Raw genomic sequence first — 24,900 nt, forward strand, 5'->3', positions numbered from 1 at the left:
ACAGGAGAGGGTGCTATATTATATTATATCTGAGACAGTGACAGGAGAGGGTGCTATATTATATTATATCTGAGACAGTGACAGGAGAGGGTGCTATATTATATTATATCTGAGACAGTGACAGGAGAGGGTGCTATATTATATTATATCTGAGACAGTGACAGGAGAGGGTGCTATATTATATTATATCTGAGACAGTGACAGGAGAGGGTGCTATATTATATTATATCTGAGACGGTGACAGGAGAGGGTGCTATATTATATTATATCTGAGACAGTGACAGGAGAGGGTGCTATATTATATTATATCTGAGACAGTGACAGGAGAGGGTGCTATATTATATTATATCTGAGACAGTGACAGGAGAGGGTGCTATATTATATTATATCTGAGACAGTGACAGGAGAGGGTGCTATATTATATTATATCTGAGACAGTGACAGGAGAGGGTGCTATATTATATTATATCTGAGACAGTGACAGGAGAGGGTGCTATATTATATCTGAGACGGTGACAGGAGAGGGTGCTATATTATATTATATCTGAGACAGTGACAGGAGAGGGTGCTATATTATATTATATCTGAGACAGTGACAGGAGAGGGTGCTATATTATATTATATCTGAGACAGTGACAGGAGAGGGTGCTATATTATATTATATCTGAGACAGTGACAGGAGAGGGTGCTATATTATATTATATCTGAGACAGTGACAGGAGAGGGTGCTATATTATATCTGAGACGGTGACAGGAGAGGGTGCTATATTATATTATATCTGAGACAGTGACAGGAGAGGGTGCTATATTATATCTGAGACGGTGACAGGAGAGGGTGCTATATTATATTATATCTGAGACAGTGACAGGAGAGGGTACTATATTATATTATATCTGAGACGGTGACAGGAGAGGGTGCTATATTATATCTGAGACGGTGACAGGAGAGGGTGCTATATTATATCTGAGACAGTGACAGGAGAGGGTGCTATATTATATTATATCTGAGACAGTGACAGGAGAGGGTGCTATATTATATCTGAGACGGTGACAGGAGAGGGTGCTATATTATATCTGAGACAGTGACAGGAGAGGGTGCTATATTATATTATATCTGAGACAGTGACAGGAGAGGGTACTATATTATATGAGACAGTGACAGGAGAGGGTTTTGAAGGTCTGGTGTATGTGTGTGTGTGTGTGTGTGTGTGTGTGTGTGTGTGTGTGTGTGTGTGTGTGTGTGTGTGTGTGTCAGTCACCTCTGCTTTGACTATCCTGTCCACGATGGTCTCCAGTGTCTCGAGCCGGTTGCACTTCATGACGCCCTCAAAGTACTGCGAGCGATGCCTCAGAGCCTGGGTCACCGTGATGTCCAGGTTGTTGTAGGTCTTCTCAGCAGCAAGGTTCTACACACAGTAAAGACGAAAAAATACTCGGTCCATCACTGAACGTTCACTTATGATAAGAAATATTCATCAACATTGAATTAGTCAACTTTTTAAACAGGTGTTTGATGAAGTATTTGATAAAATGTTTAGGAAAGGAATAAAAAAAATGTTTTACAAAAAAAAGAAAGATAATGGTTACTTACAATGACATCAAACTTGGAATAGATATCCACTACTTTTCCTGAAAAGTACAAAACCAAAGAGATTCACAATCCGACTAAAACCATTCAAATCGACATGTACAGCACTTACACAAATGACTGATTGGCTGAAAGAAATTGATAATAGTCTACAGTCAGCTTGTGGAAACTTATGTTAGACTTCAATGCAGCTTTTGACATTATCGAAAAACCTGTATTATGGCTTTATATCCCCTGCTACATCGTGGATGGAGAGTTACCTGTCTAACAGAACACAGAGGATATTCGTTAATGGAAGCCTCTCCAACATAATCCAGGTAGTCTGGCATTCCCCATGGCAGGTGTCTAGGCCCCTTTTTTCAATCTTTACTAATGACCTGGCACTGAGTAAAGCCTGTGTGTCTATGTATGCTGATGACTCAACATTAGCTACCCCAGCAAGTGAAATCCCCGTAACACTTAGAGCTGCAGTCTGTTTCAGAATGGGTGGCAAGTAATAAACTAGTACTAAATATTTCTAAAACTAAAAGCACTGTATTTGGGACAAACCATTCCCTAAACCTCAACAAAATGTTGTAATGAATAATGTGGAAATTGAGCAAGTGGAAGAGACTAACCTGCTTGGAGTAACCCTGGATGTAAACTGTAATGGTCAAAACATATTGATGCAACAGTAGCTAAGATGGGGAGAAGTCTGTCCATAATAAAGCACTACTCTGCTTTCTTGACATAGCCATCAACAAAACAAGTCCTACAGGCCCTGGTTTTGTCGCACCTGGACTACTGCCCAGTCATGTGGTCAAGTGCCACAAAGAGGGACCTAGGCCAATTACAGTTTGCCCTGAACAGAGCAGCACGGCTGGCCCTTAAATGTACATGGAGAGCTAACATCAGTGGCATGCATATCAATCTCTCCTGGTTAAAAGTAGAGGAGAGATAGAATGCATCACTACATGTCTTTGAGATAGGTATTGACATGTTGAAAGCACCGAGCAGTCTGTTCAAACGACTAGCACACAGCTTAGAGACCCATGCCTACCCCACAAGACATGCCACCAGGGGTCTCTTCAGTCCAAGTGCAGAACACACTCCAGGAAACACACAGAGTACTACATAGAGCCATGACTACATGGAACGCTATTCCACATCAAGTAACTCAGGCAAGCAGTAAAATCTGATAAAAACTAAACCTTATGGAACAACGCAGACTGAAGAGACACACACACACACTCCACACAAACGCACATTGTAATATTGTTGTATGGTGGTTTTATAAATGTTGTACTGTTGATATGTAGTGGTGTAATAATGTTATATGATGTACTGTTTTATATGTAATGTAAGTGCCTTAGTGTTTGGATGCCAGGAAGAGTAGCTGTCGTCTTGGCAGGGGATCTCTAATAAATACACCACCACACATCTCCTCAGCCTGAAGCACACACACACACACACACACACACCTGACTCATCCACCACTGGCAGTGCAGACACCCTCCGGTCCACAAAGATGTTGAGGGCCTTGATGATGGGTGTGTTGGGGTGGATGAAGGCGATGTTGTGGTAGGTCCCGATGGTTAGTTCCTCCAAAGTCTGCTTCATAAAGGCCGGCTTGGGCATCTCGCACACCTGCCACATGTTCATTAGGAAGAAAACGTTTGGAAATTCTTAAAAACATTGACTGAAAACAGGCAGAACTACCAATGAGAAACCCTTTTTGAAATGTTGTAAAAAGGTTTTTTGTTGCGTGACCTAATGAACAAAGCACTTTAGGACTAAACTGGTTTCACCTCCATTTGACTGTCTAATGTAGTGTCAGCAGTCGTCCCATTTCTGATATTGTCCATGTCTGTCTGACCTTCTTGCATGCCCTGCTCATATTACCATGAATGTCTGCCGGTCTATTTCTCAGTCCGTCTGTCTCATATTCTCTATGTCTGTCGGTCTTGTATTCTGTCTGTCTATACCTGTGTGTGCGCAATCACCTGGTCTATCACTTCCTTAGTGCGGCAGGTAGCCTAGCAATTAAGAGCGTTAGGTCAGTAACCAAAAGGTCACTGGTTCGAATCCCCGAGCCGGCAAGGTGGGGGAAAAAAATCTGCCATTCTGCCGTTGAGCAAGGCAATTAACCCCCGAAACACGGCACACACATTTCAGACGAAGGCATTGAGTAGTGCAACTGACTAGGTATCCCCTATCTCCTAGCCCGCGACAGACGGATGTCCTTCTGTCAAGTAGGTTCATATTTCCTAACGTCTTTCCTGTGGTCTACTTTATTATGCAGAGATACATTTCACACTCCCTTCTACAGGTCAGACACCTTCACCTAGACAAGACTGCTTATCTAGCCAGCGGCCTGCTACAGTACTACCTTAACACAACCAATTCATTCATTTAAACAACATTTCATTGAATTAATTAACTCTCGAACCGATTGAATGAATATAAAATCATTTCCTGAATTAGTGGATTTGAAACTGGTAACTGCGTTATATAGTCACACCATCTCATCACTAGACTTGAGGTCATCCAGGCAAAATCAGATGTTTTATTTTTATTGAACCTTTATTTTAATAGGCAAGTCAGTCTTAATAAACCACGTGTCAAACTCATTCCACGGAGGACCGAGTGTCTGCGAGTTTTCCTTCCTCTCTTGAACCTGACTGATGAATTAAGGTCAGTAATTAGTAAGGAACTCCCCTCACCTGGTCGTCTAGGTCTTAATTGAAAGGAAAAACCAGCAGCCACTAAGGCCCTCCACGGAATGAGTTAGACACCCCTAGATTAAACTAATCCTCTACTGAATCAGATAAGGCCAGCCTCTCTAAGCGCCATCCTTTCATCATCCTTAATTTCCTTCTCTCCCCTCTATTTTCCCTCTTCCAGAGTGTATGTTACCTTCAATTGTGCAGAGATTCAACAGGGGGCAGCATACTCTTAAATTCCCACCTACTGTGTTATTCCTATAAGAGAGCCCATGCTCCACACATCCAGTTTGACTTACGAAGAGCTGGAGGAACTTGAGGATCCTCTTGTGCGTGAGGATATAAAGCGCGTTGCCGCTGACTGGGTCGATGACGGGCAGCCGGTGGATCTTGTTCTTGATGAGCGAGTACACCGCGTCGAATATGCTGGGAGAGGGGGATCAATAGAAGATTGGGTTAAAATAACACAGACAACCTGTCTTTGCCAATAAAGCACTCGAGACCGAGGGTGTTGATACATTGACTCTCTCTCTCTCTCCATCAATCGTCTCCATCTTTAAAACAGCACGTCGTGGTCGAGTCTCCAGAAAAACAGGATCATAGTCCAGGCTACCTTTTTAAGTACTGCATTGGCTAGGAGGCTTTCGTAAAACCTGTTTCAGAATATTTGCTTCTGCTTGGAGAGAAATGCTGCAGTACCGAACGGAGACGCCATAAAACACTAGGTGGACCTTATTCAGCGAAAGGCTCAAGCAAATTGACCAGATGATGTGCAAACACAAAGTATCCATGCATGTTAAACCAGGAACCACACAGGAAGTAATCTGAAACAAGGGGCTAACTAGGAAGGTAAACCGATCTGCTCTCTATCCCAGTCTCTCTCCTTCACAGACTCAAACCAAATACTCTATCAGAAAGCGAAACCATGAAGACAGCTGAATCAGCCATTAAGCAATTCAATGATACTGGTGTTCTCCCAAAAGGAGGCAGAAACCAAACCAGAGGCATGTTAACCTGGGATGATGCCGTAGTCGAGTGCCCTAGGTGGTATTTCAAGCAGAGGTTCTTATTTTAAGAGACTGGCCCGTACGGCTTTTCACAGGATGGACCTTGAATTATTCAGTGTGATGAAAATAAACAATGGGAAAGGCTGTCGCAGAGCAGGGGAAAAAAGGACAAAAATACGAGGGGAAAGTACCAGACCTTTCCCAGAAATCTAGGGAACGTACAGCATACATGAAACTCCACCTGGGAGAGCGTATTGACAATAAATTAATCTACCTAGAAATTCTGTGTGAGGAAGCCAGGCTAATTAGCAGTGTTTATGACCATAGAAATAATACACTTCAAATGATGTTTATGACTATGATGTAGAAAACACGAGTAGACAAATTAGATTTCTCAATCAACTATGAGCTGAATATGGACCGTTAGTATAATGGACTGGTTAAATCCAACGCAAGTCTCTCAGTGTAATGATGAGCCAAGCAAAGTTGATCATGAACATTACTATCTGCAGGTTAATTTCCCCATCATAAATGTTATGTTTTATTTGAACTTCATATATAAATCAAAGACAAATATGAAATGCAGGTGACATGTATAAGAAATGTGGAACAGGCTCACCTTGCGTCAGGTGATATGTTCACCAGTGGCTTAAAGGTTTCTTGTAGGTAGAGCTCTACAGGACAGAAAAATACCAAAAAGCACCAACAAACTATCAAATCAATTTCTTTCTAATCTGTTGAACAACTGATAAAAAGGGTTGTTTTGAAACTGGATCTGCTGGAAAGTTCCCATACCTCTCCATGTTTCAATCTGATGTTCCTCCAGCTCGTAGATTTGTACCTAGACAGAACATTCAACAATTAGTGATATTTAACATGCTTTCCATGATTCGAACATAGCACACAGCATTACATTTATAATGTTTTTTGTTTTTTTTACAAGCGTTTGTTAGAATTAGAAACTTAATACATTTATATATCACAGCAATTCTCAGAAGGAAAACATGTAAGTGCTGGCATCATGAAAAATCAAACGGCTGGGAAAGTACCAGAATTTGGCACCGCTATCTCCAAGTTATCTCCCAGTCTCAGCTAATGACAGAGGCACTAACCATTTCCTCATTAATATGCATAAGGCTGATATGGAAGGTTCCCTAGAGGGTCTCAATCAGGTCCACCTCAACCCTCTCTGACGTAAAACAAGACAGTTATGAGAACCGCTGCTAATGAAGAACAACAGCAAAGAAAGGAAGGGGGAGGGAGAGATGAGGGAGCAGTAGGTCCATTTCTATGGTACCCACAGCTACATTGAGCACATTAGGCAAATATGAACAGCGGGGGATTTGCTCGGTAATGCGTGTCGATTTTTCTTTAGAATGGTGGTGAGACGGACTAGCGAGGTGGATGGCTAGACAAAATGGCCATTGAGCTCTATCGGCTCTTGAAGTACCCTTAGGCAGACGGAGTAGAGGGTTATAATAGAATAGTCAAAGGCCTGAGGCCTTTTCTGTTCTTCTGTAAAACAACAGCTACATCACATTCACAATAACAAAATGACTGATCCAGGACTGTGTGGGTGTGTGTGTGTGTGTGTGTGCGCGCGCACACGCACACAAACTCACTCAAAAAGTCCACAAACAAATAAAAGGCCGTTGGGCAGCCCACTCGTCAGTCAGTCCAGACTAGAGGAACAGTGACTTATCTCGGAATAAGGTTGGAATATTCAGGCAAAACCTGGGAATTTTGGGAAAGCTACCAGAATTTGGCAACACTCTCTGTGATCTCGGTCTTAGCCAATGAATATGATATGGAAGGATTGACAAACGCATCACTGCATTGGTTGTTCTCTTGACTATGGATTAACTTACGATAGCCATTAGGATGACCACACACTGTCGCCGGCACCTGGCCTAACAAATACCAATGAGTATTGGGACGGGGAAAATCCCAAGAGGGCCTAGCCTCACTAGCTGGGCTTTCTATAATGTGTGTCATATGCAGGAGTGACCACTCAGGTAACACGAACACAGAAACTCTCTACTCTCACCACTGACAACACTTCCATTGAGTCAAATTACATTATGAATGACACATTGCATTTTTTTTTTTACTTACTATGTCAAATGTATTTTCCAGCTGAAAAATCATTGGTCATTGTTCGTAAAGGTTTTGCTGCTATTTTGACCAGGCCTCTCTTGAAAAATAAATCTGATAATACTGCACTCTGCCGTTTTTAATCTTTAGCTGTACTAGGGAGGTCTCCTGGAAAACACCTACATGGAAATGGTTCTCATTACACAACACAGCTGAGCTGAGCAATGCAGGCTATTTACACTACAGCCTACTGTAGTCAGCTGGCTGGCACATCTGCTGTGGTGTGTGTGAGGGAGTTCAGTGTGTGTGTGTGTGTGTTATACTTGACTATAATCAGTGTGGGTGAGCTGGTGTGAGAGACGGTAAAGAGCGAGTGAGAGTGTGTGTGTGTGTGTGTGTGTACACACAGGTTAAAACGTGTGTGTAAGCCCTGGGTCAGAACAGAGAGACCGTACTGCAGAATCACCATCTTCTCATGACCTGATGATGTCTCTCTCCACTCTGCCTGTAAAGCTCCATGACACAGTGCCTGAGATGGAGGTGTTGTTAAAGCTCCCAGCCTCCCAACACAGCACTGCTGTCCAGTCAGTTAATGTCGCTGGCTGTGGTGACAATAGGAAGCCGAAGCCGTACAGTCAAACCATTTCAAACCACAGTCGTGTTCAGTAGTATGGACTGAAACAGGGAGGAACTACCTGGACATGCTCAATAAGAAAACACTTATTTTGGTTTTCTGTTGAAAAATATTTCTACATTAGTTCCATTGCCCTAATGAACATGACCCAGAAGTCCTTGGGATCTGTCTGATGAGGGGTCACGTACCATGGGAGACTTGTAGTATCTGTGGAGGATGTTGATGAAGTCTGTGATGGTTAACATTCCTGAAGAGAGAGCAAGAGGGAGAAAAAGGAGTGGTCTTGTTATTGCAGTGATTATTCACATTGCACAGGTGTTGGATTTGTCCAAGCACATACTCTTACTGGTACTGACAGAGGGAGACAGGGGAGAGAAGATGAGAGGAGCAGCAGAGGGAGGTACAGGTGGAACAGAAGGGCAATGTGTGAGATGGGGAGAGGATAAGGAAAAGGAAAAAGAGAGGAGAGAAGATGGGGAGGGGATAGTGAGAAAGAGGATAGAGGGTGGAGAGGATGGGGAGGGGATAGTGAGAAAGAGGATAGAGGGTGGAGAGGGGATAGTGAGAAAGAGGATAGAGGGTGGAGAGGATGGGGAGGGGATAGTGAGAAAGAGGATAGAGGGTGGAGAGGATGGGGAGGGGATAGTGAGAAAGAGGATGGGGAGGGGATAGTGAGAAAGAGGATAGAGGGTGGAGAGGATAGTGAGAAAGAGGATAGAGGGTGGAGAGGATGGGGAGGGGATAGTGAGAAAGAGGATAGAGGGTGGAGAGGATGGGGAGGGGATAGTGAGAAAGAGGATAGAGGGTGGAGAGGATGGGGAGGGGATAGTGAGAAAGAGGATAGAGGGTGGAGAGGATGGGGAGGGGATAGTGAGAAAGAGGATAGAGGGTGGAGAGGATGGGGAGGGGATAGTGAGAAAGAGGATGGGGAGGGGATAGTGAGAAAGAGGATAGAGGGTGGAGAGGATGGGGAGGGGATAGTGAGAAAGAGGGTGGAGAGGAGATAGTGAGAAAGAGGATGGAGAGGAGATAGTGAGAAAGAGGATATGGGGGTGGAGAGGATGGGGAGGGGATAGTGAGAAAGAGGATAGAGGGTGGAGAGGATGGGGAGGGGATAGTGAGAAAGAGGATGGGGAGGGGATAGTGAGAAAGAGGATAGAGGGTGGAGAGGATGGGGAGGGGATAGTGAGAAAGAGGGTGGAGAGGAGATAGTGAGAAAGAGGATATGGGGGTGGAGAGGATGGGGAGGGGATAGTGAGAAAGAGGGTGGAGAGGAGATAGTGAGAAAGAGGATATGGGGGTGGAGAGGATGGGGAGGGGATAGTGAGAAAGAGGGTGGAGAGGAGATAGTGAGAAAGAGGATATGGGGGTGGAGAGGATGGGGAGGGGATAGTGAGAGGGAAATAGATGGGCCTATTTCTGGGACATCCTCTCCACACACACACACACACACACACACACACACACACACACACACACACACACACACACACACACACACCCCCTCATTGAGGTCAGTACAGCCTAGGGGTGAGAGAACAGTGGAGTGGAACAGAGGGATAGATTCTTAGTAAAGCCCATCTGTGCATGTCATACACACACATACACACGTTTCCTCTCTCTCTCTCTCTCAGTTGAGTGGACTTGATTTATGTATGTGAGGCGGCAGGGAGACATCAGGCTCTACACTCACATCCTAGTGATGCAGCCAGGACAGTTGCGCAATATGGATGTCCCCTACCATAGGTGGGCACATAGCGATATTGTTCAATGTATCCTTGATTCAATTGTTGAAAAACATATAGACCAATACGGTAAGAATATACTATTGAGTCAATTTCTGCCATCTCAAATTAGCACTAGTGAATGGTAGCCCATGACCACGGCTCATTATAAATCGTCTGCCTGTCTGTTCTCAGAGCCGGCTAGAGAGGAGAGAAAAGTATTTATATCCGTCTCCATGACGCTGGCCCAGATACAAGGAGAGGAGACTAGAGGAGGCCGCCTCTTGAGGGGAAGAAAGGGAAGGAGAGAGGATGGAGTCGTCAAAATGGAGGGCAGAGAAAGGCGTTGGAAAGGATGGAGAGAGAGAGGATGGACAGAGCAGAGACAGAAAGGGGGGGTTGAAAAGAGGGAGGTACAGTGCAAAGACGAAAGAATTAGTAAAAGGATGGGTAGAAGTGAGGGAGAGCACACAAAGGAGACACAAAGGACGAGGGGAATGGGGGGGGGGGGAAAGACGAGGCAATGATGATATTAGGGGGGAGGGTATTATGGATGTGGCTAGCCATGACGTAAGTGATCCAACAGATTTAGGCTAGAGAGAGATTCCTGTGTTACATAATATTCAGTGCATCTCCTGGATGTACACTAAGTGTGTGAACACAGGCCACCAGTGCCCTCCCGCAGTGGAAAGTGAAATCGTTGGACAGTGATCCCTGTGCTGTGCCCTTCTGCACAAGTCTTCAACTGTACTGTCCGTGTTCCTTAAAAAAGCCTGACTGAGTTCCCGTCAGTGCTCCTGAAACAGGAACCCAGTGCTGCTGTGGGAGGGAACAGGCCGGCCCAACAGGACCTCTTTGTGAAGGAACACGACTGGCATAACAGGTTTTAAAAAAGCCAAGGAGGCAGGGCACTGTTGCAGAGGGGACGACTATGGCAGGGACACCCACATTTTATAAGTTGCGCGGACCATTTCATTTGATCTACTTTCCTCATCACCTCTGTTTCTATACCTCCCTCCTTTATAGTTGTGATACCCTCATCTTTCCCTCTTCTTTATCCCAGTCTGACCATTTCTTCCTAAGAACTTGATTTGGTTCCATTCTGTTCACGATGTATGGAAAATAATACAGTAACATTCGACTGCAAAGAAAAATATATATATTTTTCCACTTACCGACAAAGCTCTGCTTCTTTGTCTCCCATAGTGGGGCTGCCCGCACCCCGTTAGCAACCAAGGCGAAGAAGGCCTTTTTTACCTACAGGCAAGAAGAACACAACAATGTTTTTACAAGACTTTTTAAACATGTATTTTCTAAATGTAGGTGGAATAGAGCAGCATTTTCCACCACTTCCCAGCCCCCTCTGCCGCCCAAGCTCCCAGTAGAGGGGTCAGACGACACCGCATCTCCCCCCTAAAGAGTGTTTCTGGGCAGGGTAGAGTTTCATCACACCTCCCTTGCTGTGTCTGTCAGCACCCGCTGCTTCCCCCTCATTACCACTAACCACTGTGTGGTTAGATGTAGGCAACCAAGGACCTGTTAACTGGGGGCAGGTATACAGTATTGTGGTCTTTCATCACAAAAAAAGAATGCTGCTGTGTGTGGTTCTGGTGGTTTGACCTTTGTTCCCTGTAACCAACAGGCAGTGGAAACAATTCTCCTCACGCAGGACAAATAAGTATCCATCTTTCCATCTACTTTCATTATTATAATGCCCCGTGGGCCCAGTTTTTCAAAAGTTATCTATCCAGATTTCGCCTATCGGCTTGGATTAAATGCATAGAAATAGAATGAATAGAACAGACTTGAATGGGGGACTCCCATTTTATTCCTTTGCATTAATCCAATCCGATAGGCGAAATCCAGACAGATAACTTTTGAAAAACTGGGTCCTGGACATTTCAGTTTGGTGGGATGATAAGATGGTATAAAATCAAAGACTCTAGCCAGTCACATCTACCTGACTGACTGGATACATACTGTACCATGACCCCATTCACCTCAGCTGGGGGTAAAATAACTACGTAAAGCCGTAAGGGGCTTGTGTAGACATGCTGAACAGATACTATTTCCTCATTAGAATTCATTCCCATTAGCATTCATTGTGAACGTCTCTCCCTGAGAAGCAGGTATCTGGTAATATCGTAATCCTACTGATATATCATTGTACTGCACCTCCCAAGATAGTGAATGACTTAAAACCATGACACCGCAAAGGGAAACCACAGATGATATCCCCCCCACAAAGACAAATGCATGGTCATCTCTCAAATTGAATGCCTCATAGCCTTTTTTAAATTCTTCTCCAATGCTAATGGTCTGGGAATGAACACACAAGCATGCTATTAAACCCCATTGTCTCCAGGCACTGTAAAACATTAATGAGAGCATCTATTTTTCTTTTGGCATTTGTGAAAGAGTAATCTTAAGAAGGTTAAAGTTTAATGAGGCCGTGTAGCCATAATGAGAAGGTTTCTTTAGCCTTCACATGGAAACTTTAATCTTCCATTGGGGTCAGCCTCAGTCCGTTTTCTGTTCTGGGCTGCTGGTCTGGACAAGCACTCAATGAAAGATTGGGAATCGGCTAAGCAACTACTACCAGTCAAAACGTGGATGTGATCAGAGCTATAGGGCTGAACTATTTTCCAATCGTTAATACAAGGATATTCCAGTAAGCGGGAGGGACAACCCATTTTCCTATCTTCGTTTCCTCATCCACGTGCCAAATACATTCCCTATAAAGAGAAAGAACCCCCTCATTGACTGCAGAGTTCCTGAATATTGCAACTTTCCCTGCTAAACCCTCTGTAAAACTTGGCATATATAAAAGAGAACTACACAAGCTAAAAGACTACACAGAACTGACCTGTCTTGACAAGAAAAGGTTTTAAGAATGAAAGGGGTAGTCATTCTACTAATGCTGTCTGTGCCTCACACTGTCTGGGGCACAAGGTGGGGGGGGGACCAGGCGGGGGACCAGTTTGTCTTACCGTGTGCCTGATACCACCTGCTCCTTGATCAGAGAGCTGGCTGTCCTGAAGGAGGAACTGGGAAACATGGTCCAGACTAGGAGCTGTGGAGACCAGGCTACAAGCCAGCGTGAGCCAGGTGGAGGAAGTGAAAAGTATGAACAAAGCTCAGGAAGAAGAACTGAAGACATTACAGAAGGACTTAGCAGCTGGTCAGCCAAAGGTGGCCTTCTCTGCAGCTCTAAGAACGTATGGTTCTGGGAATGTCGGACCCTTCACCACTGACATATCCTTACAGTACAAAAGAGTCTTCTCCAACATCGGCAGTGGAAACAACCCTGCTACAGTTGTCTTCACAGGCATGGTCAAAGGAGTATATTACTTCTGCTATACCATGTTCTACAACGGAAACGCCAACGCCGCCGTGTCTTTGCGGAAGAACGGACAGCTGCTGGTGTCCTCACGGGACATTGGGTCTGGCCCGGCACAAGACTTTGCCAGCAACGCAGCCGTAGTGGAGCTGGGAGACAGTGTCTACGCACAGCTCAGTGCTAACAGGGAAGTCTTCGATGATGGCGGAAACTACACCTCCAGTGGGTTTTTACTCTTTCCCATGTAATATCAGTAACACGTTCACAGTTCATTTGGCTGTACATAACAGAAGATATTTTGGGAAAATACATCACAACAGTATGAAAGTAAAACAAAATAAAACATTTACAAAAATAAAAAGTAGCGCACTGATTAAACTGTGATGATGTTGAGAGAGGACCAGGTCTACTAGACAAATATATTTCTTGCATTCTTGTGACCTGCGCACTGGTCAAAGGTCACTGTCTGCTGTAATAGTTGTGGTTTGATGTTTAATGAAAAACAGGTTCAAGCTGTTTGACTGAGGTGTTGGTGGTGGTTGTGTTTGTTGTTCTTCTCCATTGTTGTGACTGCTGGACTGCAGCCGTTTCATTAAAGCCTTCTCACTGCTTCCTTGTTGTCACTGACATCATTTTTTATTTTTATTTATTTCACCAGGTAGGCCAGTTGAGAACAAGTTCTCATTTACAACTGTGACCTGGCCAAGATAAAGCAAAGCAGTGTGACACAGACAACACCACAGAGTTACACATGGAGTAAACAAACAAACCAATAACACAAACAAGTCAATGATACAGTAGAAAAAAGAAAGTCTATATACAGTATGTGCAAAAGGCATGAGTTGGTAGGCAATAAATAGGCCATAGGAGCAAATAATTACAATTTAGCAGATTAACACTGGAGTGATAAATGAGCATATGATGATGTGCAAGTAGAAATACTGGTGTGCAAAAAGAGCAGAAAAGTAAATAAAATAAAAACAGTAAGGGGATGAGGTAGGTAGATAGGGTGGGCAATGTACAGATGGGCTATGTACAGCTGCAGCGATCGGTTAGCTGCTCAGATAGCTGATTTTTGCAATTCGTTCCAGTCACTGGCAGCAGAGAGCTGGAATGAAAGGCGGCCAAACGAGGTGTTGGCTTTGGGGGTGACCAGTGAGATATACCTGCTGGAACGTGTGCTACGGGTGAGTGTTGTTATCGTGACCAGTGAACTGAGATAAGGTGGAGCTTTACCAAGCATAGTCTTATAGATGACCTGGAGCCAGTGGGTCTGGCGACGAATATGTTGCAAGGGGCAGCTGACTAGAGCATACAGGTCGCAGTGGTGGGTGGTAGAAGGTGATTTGGTAACAACACGGATGGCACTGTGATAGACTGCATCCAGTTTGCTGAGTAGAGTATTGGAAGCTATTTTGTAGATGACATCGCCGAAGTCGAGGATCGGTAGGATAGTCCGTTTTACTAAGGTAAGTTTGGCGGCGTGAGTGAAGGAGGCTTTGTTCCGAAATAGAAAGCCGATTCTAGATTTGATTTTGGATTGGAGATGTTTAATATGAGTCTGGAAGGAGAGTTTACAGTCTAGCCAGACACCTAGGTATTTGTAGTGGTCCACATATTCTAGGTCGGAACCATCCAGGGTGGTGATGCTAGTCGGGCGGGCGGGTGCGGGCAGCGAAAAGCATGCATTTGGTTTTACTATTGTTTAAGAGCAGTTGGAGGCCACGGAAGGAGTGTTGTATGGCATTGAAGCTCGTTTGGAGGTTAGTTAGCACAGTGTCCAAGGAAGGGCCAGAAGTATACAGAATGGTGTCGTCTGCGTAGAGGTGGATCAGGGAATCGCCTGCAGCAAGAGCGACATCATTGATATATACAGAGAAAAGAGTCGGGTCGAGAATTGAACCCTGTGGTACCCCCATAGAGACTGCCAGAGGTCCGGACAACATGCCCTCCGATTTGATACACTGAACTCTGTCTGCAAAGTAGTTGGTGAACCAGGCGAGGCAGTCGTTACAAAAACCAAGGCTATTGAGTCTGCCGATAAGAATACGGTGATTGACAGAGTCGAAAGCCTTGGCCAGGTCGATGAAGACGGCTGCACAGTACAGTCTTTTATCGATGGCGGTTATGATATCATTTAGTACCTTGAGCGTGGCTGAGGTGCACCCGTGACCGGCTCGGAAACCAGATTGCACAGCAGAGAAGGTATGGTGGGATTCAAAATGGTCAGTGATGTGTTTATTAACTTGGCTTTCGAAGACTTTGGATAGGCAGGGCAGGATGGAAATAGGTCTGTAACAGTTTGGGTCTAGGGTGTCACCCCCTTTGAAGAGGGGGATGACCGCGGCAGCTTTCCAATCTTTAGGGATCTCGGACGATACGAAAGAGAGGTTGAACAGACTGGTAATAGGGGTTGCAACAATGGCAGTGGATAATTTTAGAAAGAGAGGGTCCAGATTGTCTAACCCAGCTGATTTGTACGGGTCCAGGTTTTGCAGCTCTTTCAGAACATCTGCTATCTGGATTTGGGTGAAGGAGAAGCTGGGGAGGCTCGGGCAAGTAGCTGCGAGGGGTGTGGAGCTGTTGGCCGGGGTTGGGGTAGCCAGGAGGAAGCCATGGCCAGCCGTTGAGAAATGCTTATAGAAATTTTCGATTATCATGGATTTATCGGTGGTGACCATGTTACCTAGCCTCAGTGCAGTGGGCAGCTGGGAGGAGGTGCTCTTATTTTCCATGGACTTTACAGTGTCCCAAAACTTTTTGGAGTTAGAGTTACAGAATGCAAATTTCTGCTTGAAAAAGCTAGCCTTTGCTTTCCTAACTGAATGCGTGTATTGGTTCCTGACTTCCCTGAACAGTTGCATATCACGGGGACTATTCGATGCTATTGCAGTCCGCCACAGGATGTTTTTGTGCTGGTCAAGGGATCTCTGTAGACTGACATCATCTCTGTAGAATGAAGTGTAGTGTGGTCTAACCATGGATGGATGAGACCTCCAAGAGACATGGTGGATAAGAGAAAACCCTTAACTGGATTAAAATGTAGGGCTTTTTAATTGCAGATGTCTATCGAGTCACAAGGTCACACAAAAGCTATTTTTCTAGCTGGTGCTTTTAAAGATAAAACCGTGGGAGAGATTGCAAGGGGTTTTAAAGTGTGAGAAGCTTCAAGAGAGAGGAACTGAAAGACTTTTATAGAGAGGATATCATAATAGTATATTCTGGCCTGAGGAGAAAGTCTCCAGCTCATTTTTGTGCTGCAGTTAAATACTGTGTAGAGACATTCGTATCACTTTCCAAACCAAGACCATAACGGAGTTTACATGTTTAACAAAGCAGATCAATTAGTAACCAGAGACATAGTATCATGGCTCAAGCCATGACGCAACTGCGTTTTGAAGTTACTAGTCGATAAAACACAAAAAAAAGTTTCCTATTGACCAACTATGTAGATGGAACATTATCAGTAGACAGGACTACAGAACAATATTTTGTGACTGTGTAAGACGTCTTTGTACAATAGATGTTCAATAGACGGAGCACTTACCTGCAGAGTAGTGTCAAAAACAACGAGCTTAGAGCTGGTAGGAACAATGTCGTAGCACTTGTGTGACTTCATAAAGCGCATGTAGATATCACTTTCGGATTCTTCGAAAGCTGAAAGTAAAGCACATATATGCACAAGCATTAATTTGATGTTCTTACCAGAAAACATTACACAAAATACTAGGAATGGAACAACAATGGAAATCCTGATGCCTTGTGCTTTGATCAGTAATGAGAAGGTAAAATGATACACTGATTCATGGTTTGCTCTATGCACATCTCTTCCATATTCTCTTTGAAGAAGACGTGGTACATGGAGAAAATGACTTCCTTTATAGCTACAAAATATGATCTCATAAACCACTACATTGTTGTGTGAGATATCCTGGGTGTCTGATATTGCCTTTCTTCTCAAAGGACCTGAATATAAAGGGTATACTCAATGAACTAAGAAACTGGAAGTTTCTCACTTGGTGACTACTGACTCAATCTCCAGGGCCGGTTGCCATGGTAATTCTCCCTGTACTATTCAGCTACACTAAACAGACTTTTTTTTGTTAAGCTCTTGAGACAACAGAGCAGTCGTTTGTTCTATGATTGGAAGGAGCCACCATGCTCCCCACTCACCCTCCCCAAAATCTCTCCTCAAGGAGTCTAGACGATTTGGCCTACTTCGTCTGGACGTTGCCATACATTCTGGCCGTGATTTGAACCGACGCTGCAGTCTAACTGCTGTGCCGTCTGTACACCTGTCGGTGTATCAGGTTGATGCGTAAGACTGACAGCTCCACTCCCATGGCTTTCGCCCTGTCAGTTCTAATGACGGGTGAGGGGGCTATGGTCACACCTCTGCTGATGGTCACAGCCCAGATCCATACATATCACAACCTGGGTATCCGAGCCCAATGCCGCATGTAGCATTGCTAAACCACAGTCAATGCCTAAAAAGGGACGTGAATCAACTGTATGTCCATGGACATTGTATCACTTGAAATAAATCTAATGCCATAATAAAAACAACCTCTTCCATCTGCTTTGTCCTAGATGTTCGCCACCCAACAATCCCATAATAGCTCCGTTAGACTTTGCTCCTTTGCTATGCAGAGCAGCAGGAGAAAGCAGCCTTACAAACCTGAGAGGAACGAGGTGCATTTGATTGAGACTAGTTCAAACTGGTTTACGACAACCCTACTGTAGTCGGAATGTCCTCGGGGGGAAAAAACTGAGCATTTATATGTGTTCTGTTATCAATAAAATAGAGTCTTGGTTCTCTGGAAAACCTTGGAACTTAAACCACTATAGGTTAGAGTATCAAACAGAGGTTTTATAGAGTGCACAACGCACATACCAACTTCCAAAATCCCTGAACACAATGGCTGTGGCTGGTGATTCTCATTTTACCAACGTTGAAAGAAGGCAGCAGTAGCCTTCCATCTCACAGCCTACTGAATGATGATTGGCTCATATGTGGCTTAACTTGAAAAACAAAATGGGGTAAAAAGAAAAAATGATGTAAATAGGATTTCGTAAAAACCCAGATGTCTGGTGTTGATCCCTTTATGTAAACCTCTACAGTGTACATGTAGGCTATTTCCATCAGAATGGAATGTTATGTAATAATGGTACCATGAATATAATTTCACACGTCTTCTCTGTAATAAAGGTATAGTAACATTAGTGTTCAGCCAGCCCCCCCCCCCCCCACCCAGCTTTGTGAAGCAAGCAGCATCATGCTCACTGACTGCTGCGTGTGCCATGCATACTGTGATGCGACGTGACACAGAGTGAGAGCTGCTGGTACAGTGAAGAGCCTTGGTGAAACACTCAGCACTGACCTACCTAGTTACCTTAAACACTACAGGGCATGAAGACCACCACCAGTCATGAAAACGAAGAACAAAACCATGGCTTTGTTCAGTAGGGAAGAGCATTCAAAAATGTTGCAGATACAGTGCATTCGGAAAGTATTCAGAACCCTTCACTTTTTCTACATTTTGTTACGTTACAGCCTCATTCCAAAACGGATTAAATTGTTTTTCCTTCCTTAGCAATCTACACACACAACAGAATAAGGCTGTAACGTAACAAAATGTGGAGAAAGTGAAGGGGTCTTAATACTTTCCGAACGCACTGTAGATATGTGGTGTATAGAACGGGCATGACATTATATCCTGTGCACTACGCAACTTAATCTAAGCTCTGAGCCCTCACAAATAGGCTACTGAGATTACACTTGAAAATGTGTCAAGTGACCTGAACTCACTGTACTAGAAGTCACTTTGGATAAGTGAGTCTGATAAGTGGCATACATATTGTATTTCATGTAAAGTTTAGGGTAGCTGCCTAGGTGGGTAGATTGTGGCAGTTTTTTTATAGTTCTACTTCACATGTAATTGGTCTTTAACATCAGATGGTAAACACATCTGGTGAAGTCAGTCATATTCACAAACATCTAGATCCTTTAATCAAGGCAAAATAGCACTGACCTGTCAGTACCCCCCCATCATATCTCCTTGTTCAAGCTCTTCTGTAGTGTATTTGTGATTAGATCAGTTATTAACAGCGAAGCTGAGATGCTATTTGGTATAAACACTAGATAAAATGGATACGCTATGATTCAGCATTCTAAACGCATTAATATACCACTGTCAAGCTATGGGGTAACACTATCTATGCTGCAGCAGTACTGTATCTGATACAGTTGCAACATCACATTGTGGCTGGACTGAGGGAGGCAGCCAACAGGTTAGCAGGGATAACAGCAAACAAGTTCCCTCCTAACATGAGCTGAATCCCCTTCATACTAAATATGAAGTTCCCTGCAATCCACTAGAGCTTCTATACATTGACATGATGGGCTACAGAGCAGGTATATAGTTCAGTTCCACCTTTGATATATTCACAAAGCAGTTCAAAACATGTTTTTTTTAATTTTTATTAATTATGTTTTGATTATTAGACTACACCACTAGAATCATGGGAATATGATCCATTAGATGGGTGGGATTGTTCGGGCAAAAATAAATTGACCAATAAATTCGTTGATGGCATGATATATGACTTGAATGCATCATGTACGTTCAATTGACCAATAATCAACGGGCTACATGGTCTTCATGAACTGTTTCTTAGGCTAATTACATAAAAACCATAGATCATTCACAGATCCATTTGGCTGACGCATTACCTTGTCAACTGCCATGACAAAGGTCATGAATGGGTTTGCGGATCTACTGGTTGAAAATACATTTTCAAAAAGTTTGCAAAGAGGCTTACCTTCATCTTCTAGATCAAGTTTCTCCAGCATGCCTTCAGCTAAACCGTGGACCTGTAGATAAGAGGTACAGATAGCCAATTGACCGACTGACTCTTCCCTTTCCTCTTTCACTCAACAACCCTGCACAGGCAACGATGGCAGCAGAGACCAGGGCGCAGTCGGTTATGAAATATTAGTAGGTCGTAGAAAAAGTAACGGTTGTCAACCACACTATAGTGGATACAATGTAGCGAACTGAAAGCTTCGCTAATAAAATGTAGCCTTCCCGAGCTGCAACTAGCCTTCCGAACTGCTACTGATTTGACAGTCGCCCGGCATGAGAAACACAGTCCAACCGTTTCGTGCATAAAAGGCTCCGGTGATTTTCATGGACGCATGTCTTTCCTTTCTTGCTCGGTGTTGGTAAAAAGAGTATAGTAAGCGTATTTTAGTAGACTAGAGAGCATTGTCAGGTAGCCTACATCCCGTAATTTCGTGCCGACGCTTGACGTAAAATAGGATGCACGCTACCAATCCCCTATTCAAGTAAAAGTGGAACATTCCAATTTGCTGCAGTCGCAATGAACGATAACAATGGGCGCGCTCCTCTCGTCGCTGACGCCTGCCAGATCTTACAACGCCTGGATAGGTACTTTACATATCAGGTAACCACATCATATGTTTTAGCAATCTGTCAGTCGATGACGCGGCGCGCAACCATTGGTTGGTGCAAGCAACGTCTAAGCAGAGGAAGGAATTGGCTGCACCGGCTCGTGTGCCTGTGTGAGAGTTGCAAAATAAATTTAGAAATCTATGTTATTCAATTATTGCACCCACACTGCTCATGCGTGCCAACAAGCATCTGCTTTACCAATGGCTAAAATAGAAGTCAGTTCCATTTCTGACGTAGATCGCGCAGCAAGTCCTGCCTCTCCCATCTCCTCATTGGTTTATAGAAGCAGGTACCCACATGCCATCTCCTCATTGGTTATACCCACGTGGGTAACTGAAAGATGAACGAGGTCAGTGGCGGTAATGCACCTAATTTATGAAAGTTCCCAATCGCAATATAAAGTCAAGAGAAGAAAAAGCCTAGGAGGAGGAGAGATGACTAGAAACGATTCAGTTGACTGTTTTATGTGTGGATTAATTGTCGGAGTAGAGGACCTTGTGCATTTCAGGTAAAATAACAACTCAATGTTTATTTCCCAGGACAAATTAGCTAGCAACAGCAAGCTAGCTAAATAGGACAAATTAGCTAGCAAGTGCAAGCTAGCTAGCTAAATTTCCATAAATGTTTAATGCTTTTCAACCTGTCCCCAAATTAATGTAATTGGTTCAGAGTTTGTTTTGATATTTTAACCTGTGTGTCGTGATCGCGTTTTGTGTGGGGGGACAAAATAAATGTATGCACGATGGCGCACGCGCGTAGCTGGTTTGGGTTCCGTGTTATGCCCTTGGGGAATCCTTGCGACCATCTTCGTCATCGATCCAAATGATTAGCCAAGCAAGGGAAGTTGCCAATGTAAGCCCCTCAGCCCTCGTTTTTGATCGAGTTTGCGAGTGTACAATTATGTTCACTTCAGGGCCTGAAACGCCCCATAATGAAATTCGCGATGATCGTACATCTGCTAAGAAAAGTCAGTAAAAACTTAAAACCTCAATGTCAATATGGAGAATTTCTTTTTTTTCTTTGTATTCACAGGAATGTCCCTGTATTGATGTGTAATATTGTTATTATTGTTGCAATATAAAAAAATACTGAAATAAAAAATAAAATATGGAAAAGTCAACATACGTAAGTAAAAACTAATGTAAATAAGTTATAAATGTTGCTACTAATGCACAAACATGTCTCAAAAGTGATGTTTTTGTTTGGTAAGCTTTTGGAAATTGTAGAAATAAAACATTTTCCTTCTTCAGAAGTTCCAGCTAGGCAGGCCAACGTTAGTTAGCTTATTAATTTGCTAGCTATCATACAGTAGGCGTATATTAATAATTCTATAGTTAATATAAGTAGACATGCAATCATAATTGACTGTAGCACATATAAAGCACCCACAAGTTACCGGTAGCTGAAAACACAATCGTCGCGGGACAAACGACTGACAAATTTCAGGGCAAGGCAGTCATTAGAAAAATGTATAACTTCCTCCCTCGCCCTGCAAGTGTCAGACGTCATCAGAAGTGTGCAATTAATTTGAGGGCTGAGGGGCGAGGGTGTGTCTTTTAAGTGTTTGGAATGCAGCCATTGTTTAACATTTTTCACATTCTTGATTAGCCTTGATTAGTCCTCCAATTACAAATTATGATACCAGGCAGACAATGTTAATTCAGTGATTAATGAAATTGTATGCAAATGACAACACACAATCACAATTTATAATGTGCCATGCTCAATCAAAACTTTGGTTCTGGACCTATCAATGTAATATTTAAACTGTGAAGTATGGAATGAGCAAAATTATGCATGAGAGAGAGCTACAGATACCTTTGAGATTTCTCTAGATTGAAGTTATTGACTATTGTGGTTGTTATATAGTGTCTCTCTTGCCTCATCCAGCCACCTTGCCAACTCCTATGATCATTGCCATGCCAAAGATCATAGAAGTTTGCAAGACAGTACAAACAGATCTGGGACCAGGCTAGTGTCTCTTCACTAGCTGAGTGAAACCAGTGTATCACCTGGCAGAAACAGAGAGGAATCCCACTGCGCAAAAACGTCTTGAATCAATGTTGTTTCCATGTCATTTCAACACCAAAAATCTATGTGATAACGTTTAATCAACAAGAAAACTGATTGTATTTGCAAAAAGTAAATCAACGTAAGGGCATTTAGTTTTTTTTTACCTAAATCCAGTGACATGATGAAATGTATTGTTGATTTCACTTTGAATTCACGTTAGTTGACAACTCATACTAGACGTTGAACTGACATCTGTGCCCAGTGGGATAGGATGCACAGTAAGGGCAGAGATTCCAGCAGCATACTGTTGTAGTTCTCATGGGCCACAGAGACAAAACAGACTCTAAATTCACTATCAAACAGTGCAGCTGCTTGGAATTCTATATAAATTAGATAAATATCAAATTAGATGGATGTTAAAGTGATGACAATATAATTTGCATAAAGCGTCAAAATATGTAAATGCTTATGTTAATGTACCTAGCTGTGGTCTGGACCACCCATCAATGCATAACAGGAGGGAACAGCCACCAGAACTGACATCATAGGTGAATCTCAATAGTTTAAAGTGGCTTCCTCTCCTCATCTCCTTTCCTTAATCTGCACTGATCTGAAAGGACCATTGCAGTATTGCTTTTGCCTATCCTGTGTGGTCAGATCAGTGCAGTTGAAGAAGAGGAATCTTCTTTAGACTATTCAGATGCACCTTATTTCAACGGGTTTTTATCAGTGGGGTAGTACTCACTGGTCGTGATCGTGAGTTTGCGATGGGGGCGGAGGGAGTCATGGGTGGTTTGGAGCAGCGTAGACTGAAGCGCTGCCCGGTGTCCGGCGGGGATGAGTAGGAGCGCATCCGTGCCTCCAGCCTCTCTGGCTCGCTCCGATAGGCCTCCAGCGGGAACGGCGGCGGCTGCTTGACGGCCTGCGTCGGAGGAGTTGAGGGGGGCGAGGAGATCCCGGAGGCTAAGGAGAAACGGAGAACGGGTACAAGAGGTGGATTAGACTTTCAGTATGAAAAAGACCTGAGGCTCTTTCTGCCGTAATCTAACATGTCTGAGGGCGATGGGCATCCAGAGTGCCACTATGCAAGGAACCACAGATGGGGTGTTGAGATAGATAGGGAATAAACCTGTAGTGCTGCCTTTTTGCCAGTTGAGATAACATTATTTTGGTGACGTGGACAGAGCTTGGAGGTGTGAGACAGATGCTGCATCTCATGTTAATCAGATTCTCCTGTCAATTCTATATGTATTTTTTTGAATGCAATATTCTGGTATGTGCAATGAGCGACAAGACTGTGAACTCATTCAACCAATACAGTCATAGTCAGCCTGTAGATTATTCAGAAGTTTCAGAGAAGATGATGTAATTCTGCTCCCGCAGTAATGGAGTTCAGAGGCAAAAATAGCTGGAAAGTTATTTAAAACCCCCCAGAGAGGATCATTTATTGCTGTAGCAAGCATTTTTACACGGTAACAAAGCTAGGAGGGACGATCACCTTTCAACTTCGAATTCAAAAGGACAGAGCTAGATCAAAAGACATCTTCATTTATAACAACATAGCCCTTAGAGATATTCAAGAAGAGGTTTCAAAAGAAATGACAGGCACACCATTTAAACAGTCAAGTGTGAAGAGAAAGTCCGTATTATACTAATGAGCTACTGTCATACTAGTTACCTTCTCATCAAATGCATGGCATACACACATCCTGCTTTCTGGCTATCCAACAAAACAGGAATTTACAGGGAGTAGGTACCACTAATCAGCTTTAACTCCCAGGGGTTCTAATCTAACACAACCTTATTGACATGCAGATGGTGCAGTACATCTTCCTTGATGAGCTCAAGCAGAATCAATAAAGTCCTCTAGGCACTTAACCAGACTTTTAAGCCCTTACACTCGTGGGAATTGGCCTATATGGATAGGGCTAAATTATAATGTATAACCACGATAGGATTCAAAAGGGAACAGTTTGGAGATTATGGGGAAATTATTAGACTAAAGGTGAGGACAAAACAGTTAATCTGACACAAGACTGAACCCAAACATTACACTGTTGATTTCATGTGCATTTTACATTTACTGTACTGTGCCGCATTTGATGACGCAATCTGAAAATATTCTGGATACATTCAGTAACATGATAAGAATATTCATGGTAATGTGAGGTAGGTGCAACATAAGACAAAGAAATGACAAGGGGTTGAGTGAGAGGACTAACTGGTGTCTCCAAGGGGCAACACCTCTCCAAAGTGTGCACAGTTCCTACGTCATTTCAATGCACTTTAATGACTCAAAGAAGAGTCTTGAACTATAAGGTGC

At 43.4% G+C, this 24,900-nt stretch overlaps 1 protein-coding gene and 1 pseudogene across 3 annotated transcripts in view; one reads left to right on the forward strand and one right to left on the reverse strand.

Annotated features, from left to right (window-relative positions):
* Positions 1-24,900, reverse strand: part of LOC106590432 (5'-AMP-activated protein kinase subunit gamma-2) — a 214,014-nt gene that overhangs the window by 110,939 nt on the left and 78,175 nt on the right. For all 3 annotated transcript variants that reach the window (XM_014181470.3, XM_014181471.3, XM_014181472.3), the window contains 11 exons: positions 23,323-23,540; positions 19,912-19,963; positions 16,637-16,746; positions 10,925-11,006; positions 8,214-8,272; positions 6,093-6,138; positions 5,917-5,971; positions 4,590-4,716; positions 3,049-3,214; positions 1,592-1,629; positions 1,260-1,406 (listed from right to left, as the gene is read on the reverse strand). In XM_014181470.3, coding sequence (XP_014036945.2) covers positions 1,260-1,406; positions 1,592-1,629; positions 3,049-3,214; positions 4,590-4,716; positions 5,917-5,971; positions 6,093-6,138; positions 8,214-8,272; positions 10,925-11,006; positions 16,637-16,746; positions 19,912-19,963; positions 23,323-23,540 — 1,100 coding nt within the window. The remainder of the gene's footprint in view (positions 1-1,259; positions 1,407-1,591; positions 1,630-3,048; positions 3,215-4,589; positions 4,717-5,916; positions 5,972-6,092; positions 6,139-8,213; positions 8,273-10,924; positions 11,007-16,636; positions 16,747-19,911; positions 19,964-23,322; positions 23,541-24,900) is intronic.
* Positions 12,523-13,356, forward strand: LOC106590433 (complement C1q-like protein 2; annotated as a pseudogene).

The sequence above is a fragment of the Salmo salar genome, chromosome 29, assembly GCF_965601325.2.
Source record: "Salmo salar chromosome 29, fSalSal1, whole genome shotgun sequence".
Lineage (NCBI taxonomy): Eukaryota > Metazoa > Chordata > Actinopteri > Salmoniformes > Salmonidae > Salmo > Salmo salar.